The sequence below is a fragment of the Esox lucius genome, chromosome 7, assembly GCF_011004845.1.
Source record: "Esox lucius isolate fEsoLuc1 chromosome 7, fEsoLuc1.pri, whole genome shotgun sequence".
Taxonomy (NCBI): domain Eukaryota; kingdom Metazoa; phylum Chordata; class Actinopteri; order Esociformes; family Esocidae; genus Esox; species Esox lucius.
In genome coordinates this window covers 50,764,381-50,777,584 of record NC_047575.1, presented here as the reverse complement: position 1 = coordinate 50,777,584, position 13,204 = coordinate 50,764,381, and the positions used below count along the sequence as shown (strand labels likewise).

Genomic DNA, 13,204 nt, shown 5'->3' with positions numbered 1-13,204 from the left:
GCAGCATTTGATAATCTATTGTTCATGATGTTACAGACTCAATACTCGGTCTTACAAACTCGATTTCATCTCAAAGAACTTCCGGTTGTCCTCAACTGTATAGACATTGCAGGACAGAATACACAACACAGTACTGTGAGCTAGTTATGGCCATATAAGGCTTACATACAAGATATACACTAGTCTAGAACTGCCAGGCCTTTCAGACCCCCAGTATCCGCTGTTTAGCTGTTAGCATTCAATAGTCTTAAAAAGAATGAATAACAAGATTTGTTTGTTTTAAAAGTCAAATAAATTTGAGGAATACAGGAATGTGTTATATTGTTATATATGTGTTATATGTATTTGAGGTCTTATGATTAGAATACGAAATAAACAATAACTTAAAAGAACACAGAATATAGCATTTTTGTTTGTTTAATAAGACTTTTTTTACATTTGTAAAGTGAAAATCCACCACATTTAAAGTCTTGATAGATAAATCCATGAGCATTTTTGATTACTAGGCCCATTATAGGTAAAACAATTAGCATAAACCTAACTTAATATCAAAGTGTTATGAAACAGTCAGGGATATTGTTTTTAATTTTGTTTCACTAATAATAAATTACTGTAATACCTTTGATGAATTACATATGAAACTGCATCCTCTTCATGGTTCTATAAAATAATATTTTATCTTTTATTTGTGGGTATCACCCATTCAGAGTGATTAGCACCTGCCTGGGTATCAACATCTGTCTAGCATTTTTGGTCTACTTTGAGATGTGTTTAGGATGGGTGTGCTTCTACCATAATTAAAAACCAATGGTAAATACAGTAGTCAGTTTTTTATCTTTTTCTGTTAATGTGAAGCAATTTTATTTAAAAAACACATCTTGGCTAGTTTAATTAATTACAAGATTTTGATTGCATAGGTCTATACAAATAGCCAGAGCTGTGTTTAAAGACCTGAAGCGAGACCAAGTCAAGACCAAGATTGAAACAAATTGAGTCTGAGTCAAGACCAAGATTTGAACCAGATAGAAAATGTATGGAATGAATTGAAAACATTTGTTTTTAAGCGGGGCAAGCCGACAAGAAAAGATTAGCTTGACTCAAGAAACTGCCAGCAGCATACAAGGTCTTACTTCTGTAGTTTAGGCACTAAAATGTAGGATTGTAAATTCTATAGCTTACTTAGGAAAAATGTAAGAATGTACATTATATTAAATGTTAATTAAACATCTGGATTTTGATATTGTTTTTGTGTCCATCCATCCATCTTCTTCCGCTTATCCGGGGCCGGGTCGCGGGGGCAGCAGTCTAAGCAGAAGTGTCTGGGGAGCAGTCCCTCTCCCCAGACACTTCCTCTAGCTCTTCCGGGGGGACACCGAGGCGTTCCCAGGCCAGCCGGGAGACATAGTCCCTCCAGCATGTCCGAGGTCTTCCCCGGGGTCTCCTCCCGGTGGGACGGGACCGGAACACCTTCCCAGGAAGGCGTTCCGGATGCATCCGAAACAGATGCCCAAGCCACCTCAGCTGACCCCTCTCGATGTTTTTGTGTCATTATTTCATTTCCAAAAAATTTCAATTGTCAGGTCTACTGTGCCTGGCCATTGTCGTCTAACTTGTATGTATTTGTAAATGCAATTGATTTGGAAAATAACATTTTGAAAGCTACACCTTCCTTCAATTACTTTTTCTAAATAGCTGTATATTACATTGTTCTGTTTCCAATTCTAAACTCACAAACTGAAAACTACACTGTTCAAAGAAATTAAGGGAACACGTAATCATCACAATATAACACCAATTAAATTAAACTTCAGGAATATCAATCTGTCCAGTTAGGAAGTGTAAGCAAATGTGAATCAACCTGTTTTGGTGCAAATGAAAGTGACAACCGGAGCTCACTAATGCCCTGATTCAGGTCTGGGAGGAGATCCCCCTGTACACCATCCGCTGTCTCATCAGGAGCCTATCCAGATGTTCTTGGGAGTGCATACAGGCATGTTGGGGACATGCACACTACTGAGTCACATTATGAGTTGCTGTGATGAAATTCCCGCAAGTTGGAACAGCCTGTTATTTCAATTGTTTACTTTGAAGTTTGAATCCAGCCCTCAATCCGTTGGTGATTTTAGTTTTCACTGACCGTTGTTTCATCATTTTGTTATCAACAAATTACACAATCTACGGTAAAGATTTTGATCGTTAATATATTTCCTTCATCGTGACCCAATCTGTGATTTAAGTGTTTAGAGACCAGATACATTTTTTTTTACATTGTATTCCTATTTAATAAATTATTAGGCATGTGACAGTACAAGTCTTCTAACAGGCGCTTTGTCTCACTCGTCTCTCTCCTTGGGTTAATGTGGAATTAACAGTAATTTGTCGTCTTTAGTCCATTGTAAATAAACAAATTACATTTTCTGTTCCAACTCCATTTCATTAGATATTTTAGGAAAAAAATCTATTGTATTTACCCCTCATTCAATCAATCATACCAATCAATGAAATGTATTTATAAAGCCCTTTTTACATCAGCAGTTGTCACAAAGTACAAAACACCATGCCTGAAACCCCTAGGATCACACAACAACAGTGTTGAATTTCAGTGGCTAGGAAAAACTTCCTAAGAAGGCCGAAATGTAGGAAGAAACCTAGAGAGGAACTAGGCTCAGAGGGGTGACCAGTCCTCTTCTGGATGTGCCAGGTGAACATTTTAAGAGTACAAGTTGTAATGATTAATAAATGCATGTGGACTCCAGAGTCTACTAAATCTATTCCAGGTCAGAAGCATGACCAGATGGACAAGGACAGGGACAACCCGAGGTGGGGGTCAGTAGAGTGGAAGCTGAAATCGTCAGGTATCGTCTTGATCTGCAACACAACCAGGACTTTGTCTTTCAAGCCTGGTATTCTGGAGGTGTGGGCCAAGACCTCATGTCCTCCTAAATTGAGTTAGGAAGAGTTAAGTTACTCTGAAAATATTAATGAAACAATGATGGGTTGAACATGTAGCTTATTGCCCGTATAACAACCAAAGTAGTGTAAACACACTACTTTAAATACGTAGAGTCAAATTTTCGTTTTGGTCTACTGTGGCATATTCTACTTTATCAAAGAAATCTGGTGGAAAAAGTCTTCAGGAAATATTAGTGCAGAAAAGTAGCATCATTCAAGCAAAATGTAATGTTTGCATAATTGACAGCTATGTTTCCAGTCAAATAATTGTATTTCAGTTTAAATAATAATGATTAACTAAAAGGAAGAGATTCATGCGCATAGACTTATAATTAAATATGAATTCTCAGAAATAACAGTTGATCTATTCAAATTAAAACAATGATTAAAAAAATTATTGCAACATTATGAAGTATATTAAAAAACATTGTTTTACTTGTATTACAAAAGTCTAAATTACGATTCAGTAATGTCAAATGTTGCGTGTCAGTTGAGAGTTTATGGACTCAAACACTGCAACATAGCAATCCATGAATAGGATTATAGTAGACAATATTCTGCCGATTTTAATATTCTATTCTGTCCATATAAAAACAGACACAGGCTTGAACTAAAAGCAGTAAACACTACGTAGTTTCAATAACAGCAGTTTCAGGCAGGTATTAACGTTCTCACAGATGTCCCCTTGTGGCCATTCTTATTTTATGTTTTTGTCCATGCCACATGGCACTGCAATGTGGTGCGGTATACCGTAGTATAATTAGGCATGCCCCATCGCGGACTGCCCCCTTGGAGCTGGAATTAGATGAGCAACATCTGTAGGTTCCAAAAGTGCTGGCACGTTTTTGATAGTCACTGTTCTTCAATGTATTGTTGTTGCTTGCTTTTTGGGGTTGGCAGGGTGTTTGTAAAAGGTTTGTGACAACTGCTAATGTAAAAATGTCTGTTGAAAATGTATTTGATGAATTAATTAATTGCAAACAAAAACAAACCTGTTGTTGTAGAACCAGACATATTGACTGGGAGGATTGGACTGGGCCTGACAGAGAAGAGAGACTGTCTGTCTCTCCACAGCAGTGTATCCTCTATCTGTTAATCTGTAGGGAGTAACATCTATCTGGGGGACATCTGGACCATCTGGGGAGAAACACACACACACAGTCATATTTATCTGGGAAAGATCTGGACCTTCTGGGGAGAGACACACTCACAGTCACTTCTATCTGGGGACATCTGGACCATCTGGGGAGAGACACACACAGTCACATCTATCTGGGGACATCTGGAGAAAACATTTTAACATTATAAGAGTACAAGTTGCCAAGTATCAACCAAAGGGACACCAACCAACCATCCTGAGGGAGCAAGTATTACCAGCAGAGTTCACCCCAATTGCACAATGGGCGCAACAAGCCAGTGGCTCCATCAACCGAATGGCTTTGGAGAGAGGACATCCTAGTGGAGATGAGAGCCCACCTGGCAATACAGCATGGGTGGATAGTCATTCCGGTCACCTTCACACCCCAGGGCCAGACTGCACTTAATCATAGCCTATGCTGATGAGATGAGTATGAGAATGCTATTCATTGACTTTAGCTGAGCATTCAACACGGTCATCCCCTCTAAGCTGGGCAACAAATTCCATGACCGGGTGATCAGCCCCCCTCTCTGCAACTGGACTTTGGACTTCCTAATGAACAGATCCCAAAGAAAACCAAGGAGATCATTCATTCATCATCTTCCACTTATCCAGGGCCAGGTCGCGGGGGCAGCAGTCTAAGCAGAGATGCCCAGACTTCCCTCTCCCTAGACACTTCCTCCAGCTCTTCCGGGGGGAAACCGAGGTGTTCCCAGGCCAGCCTCCCGAAACAGAAGCCCAAGCCACCTCAGCTGACCCCTCTCGATGTGGAGGAGCAGCGGCTCTACTCTGAGCTCCTCCCGGGTGACCAAGCTTCTCACCCTATCTCTAAGGGATCGCCCAGCCACCCTGCGGAGAAAGCTCATTTCAGCCGCCTGTATCCGGGATCTTGTCCTTTCGGTCATGACCCAAAGCTCATGACCATAGGTGAGAGTAGGAACGTAGATTGACCGGTAAATCAAAAGCTTCGCCTTGCGGCTCAGCTCTTTCCTCACCACAACAGCTCTTTTCTTCATAACTGCAGAAGCTGCACCGATCCGTCTGTCAATCTCCCGTTCCATCCTTCCCTCATTTGTGAACAAGACCCCTAGATACTTAAACTCCTCCACTTGAGGCAGGCACTCTCCTCCAACCTGAAGTGGGCAAGCCACCCTTTTCCGATTGAGGACCATGGCCTCGGATTTGGAGGTACTGATTCTCATCCCCACTGCTTCACTCTTGGCTGCAAACCGTCCAAGTGCATGCTGAAGGTCCTGGTTTGAAGGGGCCAACACGACAACATCACCCGTAAAGAGCAGAGACGAAATAGTGTGGTCCCCAAACCTGACACCCTCCGGCCCCTGGCTGCGCCTAGAAATTCTGTCCATAAAAATTACGAACAGAACTGGCGACAAAGGGCAGCCCTGCCAGAGTCCAACATGCACTGGGAACAAGTCTGACTTACTGCCGGCAATGCGGACCAAGCTCCTGCTTCGGTTGTACAGGGACCTGACAGCCCTTAGCAAAGGACCCAGGACCCCATATTCCCCAAGCACCCTCCACAAGATGCTGCGAGGGACACAGTCGAATGCCTTCTCCAAATCCACAAAACACATGTGGATTGGTTGGGCAAACTCCCATGAACACTCCAGCACCCCATAGAGGGTATAGAGCTAGTCCAGTGTTCCACAGCCCGGACGAATACCACACTTTTCCTCCTGAATCCGAGGTTCTACCATCGGCCGTATTCTCCTCTCCAGTACCCTGGCATAGACTTTCCCGGGGAGGCTGAGAAGTGTGATCCCCCTGTAGTTGGAACACACCCTCCGGTCCCCCTTCTTAAAAAGAGAGACCACAACCATCCCAGAGGCACTGTCCCCGACCGCCATGCGATGTTGCACAGGCGTGTCAACCAAGACAGCCCCACAACATCCAGAGATTTGAGTTACTCAGGGCGGATCTCATCCACCCCCGGTGTCTTGCCACCGAGGAGTTTCTTGACTACCTCTGTGACTTCAGCCCGGGTAATGGACGAGTCCACCTCTGAGCCCTTATCCTCTGCTTCCTCAATGGAAGACGTGACGGCGGGATTGAGGAGATCCTCGAAGTACTCCTTCCACCGCCCGACGGCATCCCCAGTTGAGGTCAACAGCTGCCCACCTCTACTGTAAACAGCATTGGTAGGGCACTGTTGCCTCCACAACCACCCGGGCTGCAGTCCGCTTGGCCTGCCGGTACCCGTCAGCTGCCTCAGGAGTCCCACAAGCCAACCAGGCCTGATAGGACTCCTTCTTCAGCTTGACGGCATCCCTTACTTCCGGTGTCCACCACCGGGTTCAGGGATTGCCGCCTCGACAGGCACCGGAGACCTTACGGCCACAGCTCTGAGCGGCCGCTTCGACAATGGCGGTGGAGAACATGGTCCACTCGGACTCAATATCTCCAGCCTCACTCGGGATCCAGTCGAAGCTCCGCCGGAGGTGGGAGTTAAAGATCTCTCTGACAGGAGACTTGGCCCGACGTTCCCAGCAGACCCTTACAGTATGCTTGGGTCTGCCGAGTCTTTCCAGCTTCCTCCCCCACCATCGGATCCAACACACCACCAGGTGGTGATCAGTTGACAGCTCTGCCCCTCTCTTCACCAGAGTGTCCAAGACATACGGCCGCAGGTCAGATGAAACGACAACAAAGTCGATCATCGACCTGCGGCCTAGGGTGTCCTGGTGCCACGTGCACTGATGGACACCCTTAGGCTTGAACATGGTGTTCGTTATGGACAAACTGTGACTAGCACAGAAGTCAGATAACTGAACACCGCTCAGGTTCAGATCAAGGGGGCCGTTCCTCCCAATCACGCCCCTCCAGGTGTCACTGTCGTTGCCCACGTGGTCGTTGAAGTCCCCCAGTAGAACGATAGAGTCCCCAGTCGGAGCACTTTCCAGCATCCCTCCCAGAGACTCCAAGAAGGTCGGGTACTCTGCACTGCCATTCGGCCCATAGGAACAAACAACAGTGAGACCCATAAGCGCAGGGAAACGACCCTCTCGTTCACCGGGGTAAACTCCAACACATGGCGGCAGAGCTGGGGACCTATAAGCAAACCCACACCAGCCAACCGCCTCTCACCATGGGCAACTCCAGAGTGGTGAAGAGTCCATCCTCTCTCAAGTAGTGTGGTTCCAGAGCCCAAGCCGTGCGTAGAGGTGATCCCGACTACCTCTAGTCGGAACCTCTCAACCTCACGCACGATCTCAGGCTCCTTCCCAGCCAGCGAGGTGACGTTCCACGTCTCAAGAGCTAGTTTCCGTGTCCAGGGAACAGGTTGTCTAGGCCCCCGCCTTCGACTGCCGCCCGATCCTCTAAGCACCGGCCCATTATGGTCCCTCCTGTGGGTGGTGAGCCCAAAGGAAGGCGGCCCCACGTCGCTCCTTCGGGCTGAGCCCGGCCGGGCCCCATGGGGAAAGGCCCGGCCACCAGGCGCTCATGTACGAGCCCCAACCCCGGGCCTGGCTCCAGGGTGGGACCCCGCCTGCGCCATACCGGGCGACGTCACGGACCTCAACATTTTCCTCATCATTAAGGGGTTTTGAACCGCTCTTAGTCTGACTCGTCGCCTAGGACCTGTTTGCCTTGGGAGACCCTACCACGGGCATATAGCCCAAGACAACATAGCTCCTAGGGTCACTCGGGTACTCAAACCCCTCCACCACGTTAAGGTGGCAGTTCATGGAGGGGGGAAATCATTGTGGATTACAGGAATTCTAAAGTCTGCAGTCACGCCCCAGTCATCATCGATGGCACTGATGTGGAGCATGTGTGTCCACATATCCGAGGACCTCTCCTGGATCCTCAACACTTCAGCCCTGATCAAAAAGGCTCAGCAGCACCTGTACTTCTTGAGGAGGCTGAAGGAAGCCTGTAGATGGATCCTTGTGAACTTTTCTGCTGCACAATCAAGAGCATTCACTTCCCCAACACTGCACCACAGTGTGGTTTATTGGTTGCAATGCAGCCAACCAGAAAGCCCTGCAACAGGTTGTGCTAACCACCCAGTACATCACTGGTGCCCAGCTTTCTGCCATCATAGACCACCAGCACAAGCGGTGTCTGCACAGGGCGCATGGGATCATCAGGGACCCTTTAAATCCATGCCACAAATGTTTGCCCTCGTACCATCAGGCATGAGGTTCTCTTCATTCCACCAGCAGGCTCAGGAACAGTTTCTTTCCATCCACTGTAACCCTGCTGAACTCTGTGACCCAGATAACTTTGTGAACTCTATGACCCATCACTAAACATACCCCCCTGCCTCTCAGTGACCTTGTTCCACTACTCCCTTTGTACTACTCTGACACTGCCTTGCTATGCCTGATAATGGAAGTTTTCAGTTGTTAATGGTCCGTGTTGACCTTTGGAACCTCACTGCTGTTATCCCTGCATTTCAGTTGCACATGCACCTTGCACATTTAATTTGCCTCTTTGCACATTTAGGATTGACATCATGCTTGCGTTTTTACAGTTGTTACATACGTGTGTCTACCCCATGGACCTCATTGCTGCTACCTCTGCATCCCGGTTGCACATGCTACCTTACTCCTTCAATTTGCCTTGATTGCACATCTAGAATGCCATTTAGAATTGCCATTTGTACCCACACAACTATTTATCCCAACTGTAATATATACTATACTTAATAATTGCAAATGTTCTGCCCTCCTCTATTTGCCTTAATTGCACATTTAGTATTGCCATTTTTACTGCTTTTGCCTTCACTGCACATCTATACATTCCACTTGTAATATACATGTACTTTTACGAGTATTTAGAAGTAATATTTCTGCCCTCTTCTATTTTCACTTCTGGCTAGATGCTGACTGAAATTCGTTTTTCTGTACTTGTACTGTTCAATGACAATAAAGTTGAATCTAATCTAATTATATAGGGTGGAAGTTTAGTGTTTTAGTGTTTAGAGTGTATCATGTAGGGTGAATGATGTAGTGTTTCAAGTGTGTACAAACCTACACATGATTTCCAGTCACCTTAACTACATGTTAGGGGTTAGCCTAGTGTGTGGGGTTGAGGTTGTAGTGTGCAAGGTGTGGTGTGTGTATACTAACAGATGACGTCCATCCAGATGCGGTCAGACCGTTCCTGGTTGACCTGGTTCTGGGCCACACAGCGGTACCAGCCTGTGTTGTTACGGTTGACAACTGTCATGTTCAACATACTGCTGTTGCCCTGGCCGACAGTGTCGACCAATCCGCTGTTAGTCTCATGCTCCCACAGGTAGTAAAGAGGCCCAGTTCCATTTTCCAGGCCGCAGCGCAGCCACACCGAAGATCCCTCCTCTGGTGACGTGTCACTCAGCAGAATATAGGGTTTACTGACTGGAACTACACACATATACATACCAGTTAGGTTCACTTCATTTATAGTTGATTACATGCATGCATGCATGCAAATGCCTAACCATTAAGTCTAAGGTACTCTTTGTAGAACTCTAAGATTCAATTGTTTTAAGGTAAGGAAAGTTATAAAGAAATTAGAAGTATTGAAAGTTTCCAAAAGAACAGTGGGCATCAGCCAAATCCAAGTTTGCAAAGCTGGTAGCTGTGATCGCTGCCAAAGGTATTTTCATAAAGCACTGAATAAAGGGTCTGAATACTTGTGTGTGATGCATGAGATACTTCCATTTTTATTTTCAATAAATCATGTCATTGTTGTCTTAGAGTGTGTAGATTGATTGCAAAAAATAAATGTAATCAATGAATGTACCAATACTGCAGTTCCTAGTCAGCCTGTCTAGGGGATGTTTGGCATAGCAGGTGTAGGCCTGTCCATTCTGGGTGGAATTAGAACGAGGTACCAAGATGTTGGAGGTCTCCACTCCTTGGCCCCTACAATCTCCATTAAGCACCTCCCACCAAACCACAGCCCTGGGAGACCCACCTAGAAAGATAATTGTATTAATAGTAGTATCAATTATTAATACTACTATTATTTATTATTTTTGTTGTTGCTGTTGTCACCTTGCCAGGAGCAGGACAGCAGCAGGTGCTGGTTTGTACTGGTGGCATTAGCAGAACACACCAGACCACCAGAAGGAGACCCTGAGGGAGAGAGCTAAAGATTAGTGTCAGTGCTGTGTGTGTTTCAGACTTAACTGTTTATGGGGCAAATTTCTTTTTCCATTCACTTAAAAACACTGGACCACCAGGAGACCCCGAGGGAGAGAGGGACAGTATAGGAGCTGTATTGTGTGTGTGCAGTGATCATTACGTCAAGAAAATGAGTGACAAATGTCTTGGTTAAGCACCTTTATTTCAATGGCAAAGAATTAAAAAATAAATAAAAAACTTTTTATCTTGGTTTATTTCTAATTTGTGTGATTTATGTCTTGACTAATGTTACTGGACAGTGAGCTTTTGAGTGCGATCATATATATATTCATATAATGTATGTGTACAGTATACAGTCTGTGTATATATTCTGATGAGTGTGTATATATGTGTACAGTATATTCAGTCTGTGTATATATTCTGATGAGTGTGTATATATATGTGTACAGTATACACTCAGTGTATATATTCTGATGAGTGTGTATATATATGTGTACAGTACACAGTCTGTGTGTGTACTTACAGGCCCTTGCAGTGCATTGTGTGGTGGTGTTGAGAGCAGGGTGTGTCCCCAGGCAGGTGAACAGAGTGTTGTTGGAGGTCTGGGTTCCAGACTGCAGTACAGACACATATTCTGCTGGCCACGCCCCTTCATCTCCAGGCTTTAGCCATTCCTGGAGTAGTAACAACCAAAATAACAACAATTTAATTTGTTAGCAGCCTTTCAGCATCTGTGTGTGTGTGTGTGTGTTTGTACCTGTGTGTGCCTGTGTGTGTCTGTGTGTGTGTGTGTCTGTGTGTGTGTGTGTCTGTGTGTGCATGTGTGTGTGTACCTGTGTGTGTGTGTGTGTGTGTGTGTGTACCTGTGTCAGGGTCAGCAGGTCTCTAGTCCAGTGGAGTGAGGGGGACGGCAGGCCCCCTGTCCAGGAACAGGTCAGGTTGAGGGAAGAGGAATTCATCGCTGGCAGAACAGAGCAGGAAGGAGAACCTTCTGGAGGGTCTGGGAGGCAAGGGGCACAACATACAGAGATGATTGAAGTCAGGCACTATAGGTCAGGACTAAGAGGTTAGGAGTAAGATGTGAAGGGTTACTCACAGTAGACAATGAGGCTGATGGTCTTCATGGAACGGGTGTTGAGGTACGTATTCTGAGCCTGACAGGCATAAGTACCAGTGTGAATCCGCAGAATCCTACTGATGGTGTACTGGGGTCCTGTGTACACCTGACTGGATTAGAACCAATATGGTCTATAAAACACCTGGCTGGATTAGAACCAATACTGTCTATAAAACACCTGACTGGATTAGAACCAATACTGTCTATAAAAAAACTGAATGGATTAGAACCAACACTGTATATTAAACCCATGTCTGGATTAGAACCAATATGTTCTATAAAATACCTGGATGGATTAAAACCAATACTTTCTATAAAACATGTGGCTGGATACTGAAAATAAAATACATGGCTGGATTTAAACCAATACTGTTTCTAAAGAGCTGACTGTATTGGAACCAATACTATACATAAAACACATGGCTGGATTAGAACCAAAACTGTCTATAAAACCCCTGGCTGGACTAGAAACAATGCCGGGATGGGAACCAATACTGTCTATAAATCACCTGGATGGGAACCAATACTGTATATAAAACACTTGAATGGTTTAGAGCCAATACTATGTATAAAACTCCTGACTGGAGCAGAATTTATACTTTTATAAAACACTTGGATTAATTAGAACCAATACTGTATATAAAACAACTGGCTGGATTGGAATCCTTAATGATAGCAGCCCATACCAGTACCCCTCCTCCACTTTGCTGTAAAAAACCATTTACTTTTCAGTGTCAGTTAAATCTCTTTTTGGCACATTGTAACTGAGGTCATAAAGCTTCCTAATAATTCTGCACACCTTGATATAAGGTGTAATTCACTTTCACCACACCCTCCATCATTACACAAATACATATCACCTAAAAATGATTCAATCCAATGAGCATTGAAGTTTATATGGTTTGGAGTTGGAAAATGTGCATAGAAATAATGATACAATCAAAATACTCACTTGCCTAATAATTGTGCACGCCCTGTATATAAAATACTTGGCTGGATTTGAAAACACCTGTCTGGATTAAAACCAATATATAAAACACCTGACTGGATTAGAAGCAATCTACAAAACCCCTGTCTGGATTAAAATCAATATATAAAACCCCTGTCTGGATTGTATCCAATCTACAAAACACCTGTCTAGATTAAAATCAATATATAAAACACCTGACTGGATTAGAAGCAATCTACAAAATTCCTGGCTGGATTGGAACCAATATATAAAACCCCTGTCTGGATTGCAGCCAATATACAAAACATTTGACTGGATTGGAACCATTATATAAAATGTTTTGCTGGATAAAATTACATTTCCTGACTGGGATTAAACTGATATTAATGGGATATTATATATTATATATATATATATTAGAACACCTGTTTGGGAATCAATCAAATTTATTTATAAAGCACTTTTTACAACAGCAGTTGTCACAAGTGCTTTACAGAGACATCCGGCCTTAAACCCCAAGGAGCAAACAACAGTAGTGTTGAATTTCAGTGGCTAGGAAAAACTCCCTAAGAAGGTCGAATTTTAGGAAGAAACCTAGAGAGGACCCAGGCTCAGAGGGGTGACCAGTCCTCTTCTGGCTGTGCCGGGGGAGATATTAAGAGTCCAATTGGAATAATAAACAAATTTCTCTGGGCTAAATCCAGAGTCTATTTGATTTTAGACTAGGTCAGAAGTATGACCAGGTGGACTAGGACAATAATATAGCAACATAAGACCTTAGGGCTGAGACGGGGGGTCCACTCACATTGTGGCCCTATCCGGGGGAGGCCACGGACAGGGCCCAACAGGCAGGAAATCAATCCACCCATATTTCCAAGCATCAACCAAAGGGACACCCACCAACCGCAACCCCCCTGAATGAGGGCCGAGTATTGCTAGCAGCGTACAGC

At 44.4% G+C, this 13,204-nt stretch overlaps 1 protein-coding gene across 3 annotated transcripts in view; it reads right to left on the bottom strand.

Annotated features, from left to right (window-relative positions):
• The window catches only part of LOC105007791 (hemicentin-1), an 87,696-nt gene that overhangs the window by 64,011 nt on the left and 10,481 nt on the right, over nucleotides 1–13,204 (bottom strand). For all 3 annotated transcript variants that reach the window (XR_004575910.1, XM_034293058.1, XM_029120749.2), the window contains exons 5-11: nucleotides 11,285–11,415; nucleotides 11,052–11,188; nucleotides 10,712–10,862; nucleotides 10,099–10,179; nucleotides 9,845–10,018; nucleotides 9,187–9,462; nucleotides 3,945–4,089 (exon numbers count right to left, since the gene is read on the bottom strand). Coding sequence is in view for 2 of the 3 variants with exons in the window: in XM_034293058.1 (XP_034148949.1) it covers nucleotides 3,945–4,089; nucleotides 9,187–9,462; nucleotides 9,845–10,018; nucleotides 10,099–10,179; nucleotides 10,712–10,862; nucleotides 11,052–11,188; nucleotides 11,285–11,415 (1,095 nt within the window). In the remaining variant the exon portion in view is untranslated. The remainder of the gene's footprint in view (nucleotides 1–3,944; nucleotides 4,090–9,186; nucleotides 9,463–9,844; nucleotides 10,019–10,098; nucleotides 10,180–10,711; nucleotides 10,863–11,051; nucleotides 11,189–11,284; nucleotides 11,416–13,204) is intronic.